General features: G+C 45.0%; 1 protein-coding gene across 5 annotated transcripts in view; it reads left to right on the forward strand.

Moving 5' to 3' along the window:
- RAI14 (retinoic acid induced 14) overlaps positions 1–12,119 on the forward strand; it is a 144,501-nt gene that overhangs the window by 85,479 nt on the left and 46,903 nt on the right. For 3 of the 5 annotated variants that reach the window (XM_086676776.1, XM_086676782.1, XM_086676794.1), the window contains one exon: positions 1,124–1,254. In XM_086676776.1, coding sequence (XP_086532902.1) covers positions 1,124–1,254 — 131 coding nt within the window. Of the gene's footprint in view, positions 1–744; positions 1,008–1,123; positions 1,255–12,119 lie in introns of those variants that run through there. The other 2 variants (XM_025923697.2, XM_086676789.1) reach the window with 2 other exon arrangements.

The raw sequence follows: 12,119 nt of genomic DNA on the forward strand, positions 1-12,119 counted from the left end.
AATGGTGTGTGGCAAAGCCTTTAAAATGAAATGCCTAGAGGTTCTTATCTTCAGAGGCCACAGGAAGCAGAGAAACTGTAGAGCTGAATGTAGAATGTTTGGGGGAGGGAGAAGGAATCTCTTCAAGGGTGTTGGTATCCATAGCAGGAAGGGCCAGAAAGTGGATTTATAGGAGAGGTCTGGAGGGCAGGCCAGCCTGCAGAGTGACCCAGGGGCTTTGATGTGCCCCCCGGGATCTTTTGTCCCTGCATTAATCTTGTATACCTCATACACCTCTCTGTCATAACTCTTCTTCAGTCACTAATTTTATTCTCTCACTCCTCTGCTCCAAAACCTTCAATGGCTCACTGCTGCCTTTTCACATGTGAAACTTCTCGGTCTTATACTCAAGGCCCATTTGCTCTTATATGGAGATCTTCTCTTTTCCTTTGTAAAAGTCAAAGCCAACTTTTATATACATGAAAGCTTTCCTGTCACTGTGGTTTGTAGAATTAATTCTGTTGAGGTTGGGGGTTTAGCAGTGGTGGAGGCTTTGCTCAAAGCTGTTTGTTGTCTAATAGCTTGCTCAGGAAGAAGTTTTGTTTCTCATGAGACTTTGTAGAGGCCGTAGCCTGGACAACTACTTAAAATCATTATACGGCTCGAAAATCTGGCCAGTGAACAGGCCAGAAAGGGTGGCAGTGAAAGCGGATGAAGAATTGTGTGTAAATAAACCATCGAGTAACCTTGAGCTGTTGGCCAGTTTGGTTGTCTACACTGCAGGTCCAGTGAGCTGTGGACCAGGTCAAAGGCCAGTATTCTGAGGAGCCAGCTGTCAGAGTTTAGCTAGAAACAAGCTAATGTGTAAACTGGCCTTGAGGTCTTTTTAAGCTGCTTCATTTTCCCAGCGTCGGTGAAAAGAGGGGACTTTATTTCAGAGTTTGCTGGCCAGCTGCTGTTTCATTGAACTATTGATGTTTTCTTTTGGGAAGCCGGTCTTCTTGAGTGTCTCCACGGTGAAGGGGAAGGTATCTGATCTGGGGGCAGGTTTTGATTTCAGTGACGGGAGGACGGGGGTCCTGCTGGTCAGTATGGCTTCGGCCACTGTTGTTCACTAGTTCTGCGTCTCCCCTTTGCTCCACAGACCAACGAGTGGAACAAGAATGATGACCGGCTGCTACAGGCCGTGGAGAATGGAGACGCGGAGAAGGTGGCCTCCCTACTGGGCAAGAAGGGAGCCAGTGCCACCAAGCAGGACAGCGAGGGCAAGACCGCGTAAGCTAAAAAATTGGTTTCTAACTGTAACGGTTCTGGGTTCTCAGAGTGTTCTCTGGAAGCCCTGGGATCCATAGGGGAACTTCACAAGTGTGTTTAAGGGGACTTTGTGAAACTACTGTCCTCCCCCACTCCTCCTATCCCTCGTGTCAAAATATGGAAGACGCTATTTTAATTTGGTCCCTATTTCCTCAAGTTTCAAGTTATACATTGGGCTTTACCTTGGATGGCTATGTTTGTTTTCAAGTACCATTGAAGATTACACCAGAGAAGAAATAGCATGAGGATTATAACCCATTGATAGGTGAAAAAGGAATTCTATCCTCCATATGAAGCAGCCTAAGAGAGGGTATTTTTTTTCATAACCCTCAAACCTTGTAATTTATATTATTACTTCTTTTAAAACCCTTTCCTTAATGTAGATCAGTAATTACATGAGTAGTGTGAATTTTGCATTATGATTTGCCATTTATGGTAATCTTGCCCACCGTAATTAAAATTACATATTTAGTGTGTGTGTGTGTGTGTGTGTGTGTGTGTGTGTGTGTGTGTGTGTGTTTATGTTTATTTGTATCTGCTCTTACTCCGGTCATATTGTAGAGAGGTCATTGACTTTGTAGCTAAATAGACTTCTAATCTGGACTTCATCACTTATGAATTGTGTAGTCTCTTTTTAAAATTGATTTATTTTGAGAGAATGAGAGAGAGAGAAAGAGAGTTTGGAAGGGGCAGAGAGGGAGAGAGAGAATCATAAGCAGGGTCCGTGCTCTGTGAACGAGCCCAATGTGGGGCTTGATCTCATGAACTATGAGATCATGACCTGAGCCAAAATCAAGAGTCAGATGCTTGACCGACTGAGCCACCCAGGTGCCCCGAATTGTGTCATCTTTGAATCTTAATTTATTCAATTTAAATTGGAGATGACGATATTTAACCACTAGGGTAGTTATGAATATAAAACAAGATACTGAGTTGGGTTGGGTGCCTCCAGAAGCAGGTTCTGAGACAAGGATTTGAGTGTAGGGAGTTTCTATAGCCACTGATCCCAGGAGCATGCAGAAGAGGACTGAAACCTACATGGTGTGTTATTGACAGGTAACTGCTGTGGGCAGCTGGAACCCAATCCTGCTGAAGACCTCTGGGAGTCTTCTTAGACTCAGAGCAGGGGTTGGCCAACTGTGGCCCGCAGTCTGCCTTTGTAAATAAAGTTTTATTGGGATGCAATCAAATCCATTTATTTAGCATTGTGGCTGCAAAGGCAGATTGGAATAGTTAAGACAAAGTCTGTGGCTCACAAATCCTAACATATGAGCTCTCTGGCCCCTTGCAGAACTAGTTACCCTACCCAAGGGGTTAAGGAAACTGGGGTGCCTATTCCCATTCACTTGTCCCTCCAAGGTTGAATGCTGCTCCTAGGGCCTGTAATGCTCATGGGCAGAACAAGCCCAACAGGTTACGAAAGGGGCACCTGTAGCTCTAGATAACATATGTAAAGAGTTAGCAGTGGCCCATAGTAAGTATTGATAAACCCAGTTCCCTTTCCTTCTCCTGGATGAGTAGTTCTCAATCCTGGCAACTCCTGCATTAGAGTCACCTGGGGTACTTAAAAAAAAATATTGTTCCCACGCCCACCCCACATGTTTGGAAACATTTTGTGGAGAGGCCCCAGAATCAATATTTTTAAAAGTATCCCATGTAGGTTTAGCCAGAGAGAACTATCCTCTAGAAACTAGATGGACTCTAGATAGAAGGATAAATAGAAGAAAAGGCAAATTTTCCCGAGATTGAGCATCACATTTTAGCAAATTTTGTCAATGAAACCATCCCCCTGGCACCCATTGAATCCCGTAGCATACACACCAGTTCTATTGTTTGAGGAGCCACAGGATGGCATACAGACCTATGCTGTATCTGGGGAGCAGGCTGGTTGGTACACAGGGGAAGAGGGAGGTGGGAGGTGTTCTCACTCAGATTAGGGCCAGGTCCTCTAGGAACTGGGCTTGTCCTCTCCGCCAAAGCCCCGGGTTGGGCTCCCCACCGTCAGCAGCCTCAGCTTGACTTTCCACCTTTGCAGAGGCCTGTCTCTCAGGTGTGGGGTGCAGGACCGCATCCCCGTAGGTTCTGACTTGGTAGTCAGGACTCCAAATAGCTGGCGGGCTTTAGTTGTTGGCTAATATTTTGTTGTGTGAGCTGCTTACTCAGAGTTCTATGATTTTTGGTTCTCAACCCTCTTGCACTCCCGATTGGAATTTCTTTGACAAAAGGGACTGTTACTTTGTAGCTCATCTACCCCAGTGCTCAGCTTGTACATAGGTACTCCCAAAATATCTGTCCAATGAGTTAATTACCCTTTTCCCAGGATGCCACATTTGGAGTCAGTGCTTTCGGAGCCCCAGTGACAGAAGTCACGGTGTTAAACGTGTCCTGAGGTTTTTGGTGGTAGACTGCTTGTCCCACCCTACAGCCTTCTGGGCTCCTACTGCTCCTAGTTCAGCTCTGCAGATGCCTGCACAAAACAGACTATGATAGCCATCCCAGAGAGAGGGGGATAGAGGCTTCTGATAGGCTTGTCCAAGACTGTACTCACTAAAAAGAAGACAGAAAATTTAGGTTAGCAGCTTAGCCACAGTTGTGATCACCTTCATAGTCTTTTGGGCATCTGGGTGGTGGTTAAGCATTCAACTCTTGATTTCTGCTCAGGTCATGATCTCACGGTTTGTGAGTTCGAGCCCCGCATTGGGCTCTGAGCTGACAGCATGGAACTTGCTTGGGATTCTCTCTCTTTCTGTCCCTCCCCCACCCCTTCCTCCCTCTCGCTCTCTCTCTCTCAAAAATAAATAAATATTTTTTAAAAATTGGTTTTTAAAAATTTAAAAAAAATTTTTTAAAAAACTACCTTTTGTTAGTAAGACATTTGTCACATGTAGGGTAGAGGGCCAGGCAGTTGATTTCTCCTTTTTTGTTGTGGGAAAATATACATAACATAACTGTACCACTTTAACCATTTGAAAGAATGCATTTCATTAAGTACATTCATAGTGTTGTGCAGCCATTCATCATTTAGTCCAGGAAATTTTTCATCATCCCAAAAGGAAAACCTTGCACTCTGTATGCAGTGACCCTCCTCAGCCTCCTGCCACCTCCCCCTGGCAAACACTCGTCTGCTTTCTGTCTCCCTGAATTTGCCTCTTCTGGGTATTTCACGTAATGGCATCAAACCCTTGTGTGTGGTTTTTTTCGCTGAGCGTAGTTTTCAAGGTTGATTCTTGCTGTAGCTCCAATCAGCACTTCAGTCTTCTCTTCTGATGGTGGAAATGCACACAGCAGTTACACACAAATCACCACCTGCACTTTGCAGTTGATAAAGCCAAGACTCGCATGATACAGCTCTCCCTGCATTGACTCCAGAACCAGTTCTGCCTTTGCCTTTGAACTTGTAAGTCTACCATGTTTTGCTGTGGTGACCCCTATGGAGAAAGTTAGAGGGACTATAAGAAAAAGGAAGAGGAAATACTTATTTTTTCAGTGTGAGATTTTTCATAAATAACCATCTGGTAACATTTCATTTTTCTGCTTGGAATATTCCTTAGAATCAAAGTTGCTAAGTGTTAGCCTATAAGAATTTAATTTTCAGAGGCACCATGGAGTTAAGTCTATCTGGCTTCATATTTTCATTCAAATCTAGTGGTCTTAGTATGCAGAACAAGGGGGCACCATGGGGTCTGAAACCATGCCTCCTGCCCCTTTGGTATCACGGAATCCCGCGAGGCCGAGAACTCTGTGGAAACAGAAACCCCAGGCAGTGTTGTTCCCTTGGCTTCTGCCCTGTCTCCTCTGGACGTCTGCACTTCTGGATTTGGATCAGTCTAATCTGTGCACTCCTGCCTGAGTGTATGTGTATCTCCCTCACACTTGGAGATTTTTCTCAAGCTGTGGAAACTTTTCCTGTCTTGTTCTTTCCACATGCGTCGGTTTGGTAGCGTGCAGGCCGGTAATTTCCTAGGAGTAGTTCTGGGTCCATGACAGGCCGGTATCGTGTGTCCCCTCTTCTGAAGCTCTTGGCTCCATTGGCCCCTTGGAGGTTGCTGGGCCAGCGTGTGTTTGTGGATGTGTATGGAGTGATTTGCAGTGTCTCTAAAGGGTAAGCCCAGGTCACACACTGCAAAGTTAGGTACTTGACTGTACTTGGTCTCATTCTCTGCCTACGCGTTTGGGTTTAATCTTTGAGTTATACACCTCCCTGTCCAAATTAGGCTGGAGGCCTCTTTCTAGCGAGCTTTTGCAAGAACTCATTTTGTAATTTTGTTCAGTAATGCACACTGTTTCCCTATTGCCTGACCACCTAGAGTCCTGATTTGGGCTTTCAAGGCCCTCTCAGTGGCCCTGCTGTTACTTCACTGAATGTTCTCTTGCCCTTGCCTTCCACTGGTGGTGGGGTGTTGGCTCCCAGACTTCCTCTCACGTTTGCCCGGGTTCTGTGTCCAGTCCAGAATGCTTCCTCTCTGATGGTCTCAGTCATCTAAAAAAAATTTCCTTCTCTTTGAAATACTGGAATCTTGATTTATAACTTGATACATTTTATCATATCAAAAGAATAAGAACAACATCAGAAAAGCCTCTACAGCTTGAAACAAAAACTTTGTTTTCTGAAGACTTGAATCCCTTACAACAACAGTAAGCTCCCTGAAGACCAGGCTCACGTGATTGTTGTTGTTGTTGTGTTGGTCTCTCCCACAGTTCCAAGCATAGAAGACAGGCATTCAGTCGGCATTTGTGGACGTGACTTTTCAGCATGAAGAAAGCGTTCTTTTTGTTAATGATCTGTCACGGGTAAATTAATTAGGAGTGGATTAAGTTGGGGTTCAAGAAGAAAAGGACTATCCTGGTGAACGTCACAACCTGACACTTCTCTTCTCCCAGCTTCCAGTGCAATTTAAATAAACACTCAGCCTTCAGTACCTAGAGAACCAGATGACTCAGAAAATCCCAAGAATGAAGTGGCAAAGGCAGCCAGCCATCTTGGCAGACATTCTCCAGAAGCTTCCTTAACCCAAGGTCAATAACCAGAAGGGTGGTTTGGTTATTCTTCAGACTTTCAGTTTCTTTCTGGCATATTTCCATCAGGGAAAGATAAGAAACTTTGAAAACTTGCTCCCTCTAAAACCGATCGAAGAGGGATTAAAAAAAAAAAAAAAGCAAAAGCAATTGAATGACTGGAATTCATTTAGGAGCAAGTAAGAGAAGGGTGCTGTCTTGGGTCAGAAAAGAACAAAATAGAGCAAGGCACAGAGTTATAGCTACAGCCTGTGTTTATGGAGTCAGGCTTGGCTTCCCTCGACCCATCTGTTCACTTTTCCTGGTGGAGGTAAGGACGTGGGAGGATATCATTACCCTAAAACCTCTTACCATGGAACAGTCTAATTGTTTCAAGATGTTTTCCCCTACTTTTAGATGTGCATTTAATTAAAGTTATGTATGTTTGTCTTAGGAACAACCAGACTAAATAAAATCACTGCTGGGACTATAGTATTTGAAGAAATACCACCCAGGCATGTGTGTATAGATGGACACACACACACACACACACACACACACACACACACACACAGTCTGCCTACATAGCCCACATTTCAGATACCTGATCATTTTGGTTTTGAAAGCAAAAACTTGTGAAAGTATCTTTAGATGACTCTGTGGAGCTTAAGTATAAAATAAGGGAGGTAGTCCTTGAACTCTGCAAATCAGGACAATAAGGGGCTTCTCTGTCTGCTGGCTGGTTGCACTCTTTTCCTGTTTCCTCAGAGCAGGGATGTAGCCATTCGGTCTTAGAAATCAAGTCCTGCCATCTGGGCCACATTCTCCAGATCTCACATAGGGCTGCCACATTAGTTGACCTAAAACTACTGCATACTTTATGTGTAATCGCGGCCTCCTTCCCGGCAAAATCACCCTGTGTCTTTCCTAAAACCTGCTGGTATTTGACAGAGGGATAAACTGAAAGGTATAATTGCTGTATTGCATATCCACTGAGCTTTTCATCATGTAGATTTTTGAAGATGACAGAACCTCTGTTCCTACCTTGCAAATGTGCCCAGATGTTTGTTTAATTAATCTACTAGTTGGGAGGCACTCCCTTCCCTGCATCTGAAATGTTCCAGAGGGTGACTGGGTGACTTAGTCGGTTAAGCGTGTGACTCTTTGGCTCAGGTCACGATCTCATGGTTTGTGAGTTCGAGCCCCACATCAGGCTCTGTGCTTACATTGTGGAGCCTGCTTGGGATTCTCTCTCTCTTCCTCTCTCTCAGCCCCTCCTGCTCGCTCTCTCTCTCTCTCAATAAATTAAAAAAAATAAAACATTTAAAAATGTTCCAGACTCTTGTAAACATATCCAGGAGGAGGAGGAAATACGGTCTTTGCCTACAAAATGCATAGCATCTAGCAGAAAGACCAGTGAGAGCACTGGAGAATAATTAAGTGCTAGATTACAAAATACTAACTGGAAGGGGTTCAAGATGAAGGGAGATGGTGAATCACTGGAGTAGCCAAGAAATGCTTCCTGCCTGAGGTGTGATGTGGGATGGCCTTGCAAAGTGAACTGGGAGGAGAGTGGGGATGGGGGGCGAGGAAGACAGTATAGGTCCTGGTCACAGCATGAATGGAAAAGAAATGCAAGGACACCACAGTTACTGTTTCCTTCCCTTGTCCAAGAACTTATTATGGTTTCAGTTCAGGACCCCACTTGACACTCGGTCCGTGGTTCTTAACTTGACTCCCGTTACAGTCACCTGGACAGCTTAGAAAAATGCTGGTGTCACCCACAGACACCTCTCTATAGTTGGGGGGGGGGGTGTAGTGTGGGTAAGCATTTTTTTAAAGCACTCAGGTAATTCGAATGGCCAGCCAAACTGAGAACTCCCGTTTTAGACACACTGCAGTGAGACTCCAGGTTCCTTGGCCCAGGACTTCCCAACAGGCTTTGCCCAGTGCTAGGTTCCACATGGGCTGAGGAAGGCCCAGGGCCCCCAGGTGATTTTTCTCCCAGCATACACACATGTACGAATATGTATCCATAAGGCCTGTGCACAAAATAAAATGGCAAATTTGGGCTTAAAGTAACATAATACACAGGGGTTTTAAAGAGAAACAGTGTTGTATGTTAAAGCTGAACAGACCTTATTGCAAAAATTGTGCTTTAGAAGGAACACTCGAGGGGCACCTGGGTGGCTCAGTTGGTTAAGCATCTGACTCTTGATTTTGGCTCAGGTCATGATCTCACAGTTTGGTTTGTGAGATCAGGCCCCTGGTCGGGCTCTGTGCTGACAGTGGGGAGCCTGCTTGGGATATTCTCTCTCTCTCTCTCAATAAATAAAATAAACTTAGAAGAAAAAAAAAGACTTGAAACCACAGAAGTGCAAATTGACGAGAATAGATTTGGAAATGAAGAGCTGCATTGATAGGGGCACCTGGCTGGCCCAGAAGGTGGAGCATGCGACTCTTGATCTCAAGGTTGTGAGTTCAAGCCCCACATTGGATATAGAGATTGCTTCAAAATAAAATCTTTAAAAAGAAGAAAAAGAGCTATATTGATAAAATATTGGTGGGATCACAGGATTTTTCATTTTAAAGCTGTTCAAAGATAGGTTAAGTATTTCGAGAATGAAGGACTTCAGACACTCAAATAGGTCATCGTTGCTCAGGGTCGAAGCAAGTCTGGCTGTGCCCTTCCCTCTCGTTCTCTGGCCACGTCCTCCATTGGCTGGATGGCCCCCGTGTGCAGAGGTCAGGAGAGCCTGGGAAATGCAGTTCTCTGTGACAGAGAGCACAGCAGGGGCAGCAGGGCCTGGATCTCGACCCCTGCGGTGACCTCCACCCATCCTCACCCCATGAGCAAGAGCACCTGGAGCTGGAGGTTCTCACGCCGACAGCGATCAGGCAGCTTAAGGGTTGAGGCATGTAGGGTCGCTTAGGATGTGCCTGTCCCTTGGAAACGCCCCTGCTTTCTCACTTGGGGCCCCGAAATTCATGCCTTCCAAAATTCTACCACCATCACCCATCCGCCGAGTTTTGGTACCATTCAAGGTCCAGTTCGCCGTATCTTCTGTGAAGCCTTTCCTGGTTTCCAAAGTGGCTGAGCTTACTCTAGTTATTGCCTCTCTTAAAACCACTGGGGATTTGATGGGTCTGGTTACCTATGTACTTAATCTTATTCCTGAATTAGACTATCAGAGTTAGAGCCCAATCTTCCCAATTGGTAAGAAAGGAGTTGCTGTTAGTCATATTAACATTGAATGCCCCACCACTGGGCTAGGGGCTTTTATATGGGCCATTCATTCAACCAACAGTTCATTCTTTCACCCATTTTATTTTAAGTAGAGAAAATTTTTTAATGTTTATTTTTTAGAGAGACCAAGTGTGAGTGGGGGAGAGGCATAGAGAGAGAGGAAGACACAGAATCCGAAGCAGACTCCAGGCTCTGAGTTGTCAGCACAGAGTCCAATGCAGGGCTCAAACCCGGGAACCATGAGATCGTCACCTGAGCCTAAGTCAGACGCTTAACCGACTGAGCCACCCAGATGCCCTTCTTGAACCCATTTTAAACTTTTTTTTTTTTTAATGTTTATTTTTGACACAGAGAGAGACAGAGCATGAGCAGGGGAGGGGCAGAGAGAGAGAGGGAGACACAGACTCCAAAGCAAACTCCAGGCTGCAGCTGTCAGCACAGAGCCTGACACGGGGCTCGAACTCACAGACCGTGAGACCATGACCTGAGCCGAAGTCGGATGCTCAACCAACTGAGCCACCCATATGCCCTTCTTGAGCCCATTGTGAAGACCATGCCCGTTTCCCATAGGTTTTTCTTATGTGATGCTCCCAGTCACCCTGGAGTGATCTGTGAGTGGCAAGTGTGGATCAGAAAGTTTTGGGAATTAGTACAAATCACCCTCATTCTAGGCTCTAGGTTCTAGAGTCTGGAGTCTATCATGAATACAAGAGACAAATCATTGTCCTAATGGAGATTTCATAATGCCCAAGTGCTATTTCCAGACCACATTTATGAAACCAAACAATCCTGAAGCCAGAGAGCCAATGCTCAGCTTAAATGTCACGGGGTTTCTTAGCTCTGAGCGTGTGGTCTTTCATCTCATTGTTTCCTCCCCCATGTCCCCAGGAGAGCTCTGTCCCCGAAGCCACGCTGCGGATTCCATTAGCACATTGTAGGCACTTACAGGACAGGGATCCTATTTTTACACTCTTTATTTTCTTTATGCCAGTCCCCTGTTATTACATCTACCTGAAACATTCAGCAAGAGAAGGCAACCAGCACTGTCACTTCTCACACATTCTGCCAAATCAGCTCCTATCAGAAGTGGTGATCAGAGTCCCTGCCGTAGCTGGCTCTGAAACGGCTGAGCCACACAGCCACAGCAGTTCTCCGCCTGCAGGACTTTCTGTCTGGGCCCATCAAGTTGACCCCTGGGATAGAGTGGAATTCCATTTTTCAAGGCTTGTATGACTAGAAGCTATTAGATAGTACTGCCTTCCTAACCCTCAGTTTACAATCTGAAATGGGAATCCAGACCTTGTGGGATTAAGGATTATTCCCCTGTAATATCTAGTGTGACCCAAGCCTCATTTGATCATATGGACCAGATAAGGAAACTGAGGCTAATGAATTTCAGTCATTATTCTTTGGTTTGGGTCTCAACTCTGCCATCCCCAGTATGGCACAACAAACTTCTTCCTACCGTGCAAATGTCCTAAAAATTGAATATGTATCAGAATCAGCTGGGAGAGGGTTGTTAAAACCTACTGCTGACTCCACCACAGAGTCTGGACAGGATCCTAAGCATCTGTATTTCTAACAGGCTTCTGGGTGCTGCTGCTGCTGCTGCTGCTGTTCTAGGGACCAGGCTTTGAGAATGGCTGTACAGTGTGATGTTGGGAAGCAAAAAAAAAAATGAAGTCTTCTATTAACATAAGTTTTAAGAACTTACAACCTGAGAAAAACACGGTTATGCTGGTTTATGTGTGTGCCTTAGTTTAAGGCAACTCAGAAACTTCAAGAGTAAAAAAGCAAATTCAAAACTACAGATTTGCATTATCAAAACAATAACATCTGTGTGCCAGGAAAATTGTGTCAGGAGAGACCAAGTTTCTCGCCTTATAGAAAGTACAGTCAACTGGGACAGACGGCACCTGCTTTTTTTTTTTTTTTTATTTTTTTGAATGTTGTATTTATTTGAGAGAGAGAGAGAGAGAGAGAGAGAGAGAGAGAGAGAGAATGAGTGGGGAAGAGGTAGAGAGAGAGGGAGACACAGAACCCAAAGCAAGCTCCAGGCTCTGAGTTGTCAGCACAGAGCCAGATGCGGGGCTTGAACTCGTGAATCATGAGATCATGACCTGAGCTAATGTCAGATGCTTAACTGACTGAACCACCCAGGTGCCCTCAGCACCTGCTTCTTTAATATAACATCAGGTGTGTTGAAGAGAAACAAGAGACCAGAGGCCTCTTTGAATAAACTTGGAAAAGGAAAGCCTTTCTGAGAAGACCCCTTCTTTGAAGCAGATTCCTGGATAGAATGAGGGGTTGAGCCTTGCACTTTTCTGGAACTATTGTCCTGGTGGAGGAAACAGCAAGGCAAAGGCCTTGAGGTAGGAGGATGCCCGATGTGCCCAGTGAATGGAGAGAGAGCTACAGGTGAGGTCAAAATGGAAGCCAGACATACTCACGTAAAGCCTGGTGGGCCATTGGAAGGACTTTGGATGGAACCCTAATTCTGAATACTTAGTTTCCTTGATTTATTTTAATATGGTTTAGTATCCTTCTTTCCCCCTCCAGAAATAGGCCTTACCAAAAGAATGCA

The sequence above is a fragment of the Puma concolor genome, chromosome A1, assembly GCF_028749965.1.
Source record: "Puma concolor isolate L17-30 chromosome A1, mPumCon1.1.hap2, whole genome shotgun sequence".
NCBI classification, from domain to species: domain Eukaryota; kingdom Metazoa; phylum Chordata; class Mammalia; order Carnivora; family Felidae; genus Puma; species Puma concolor.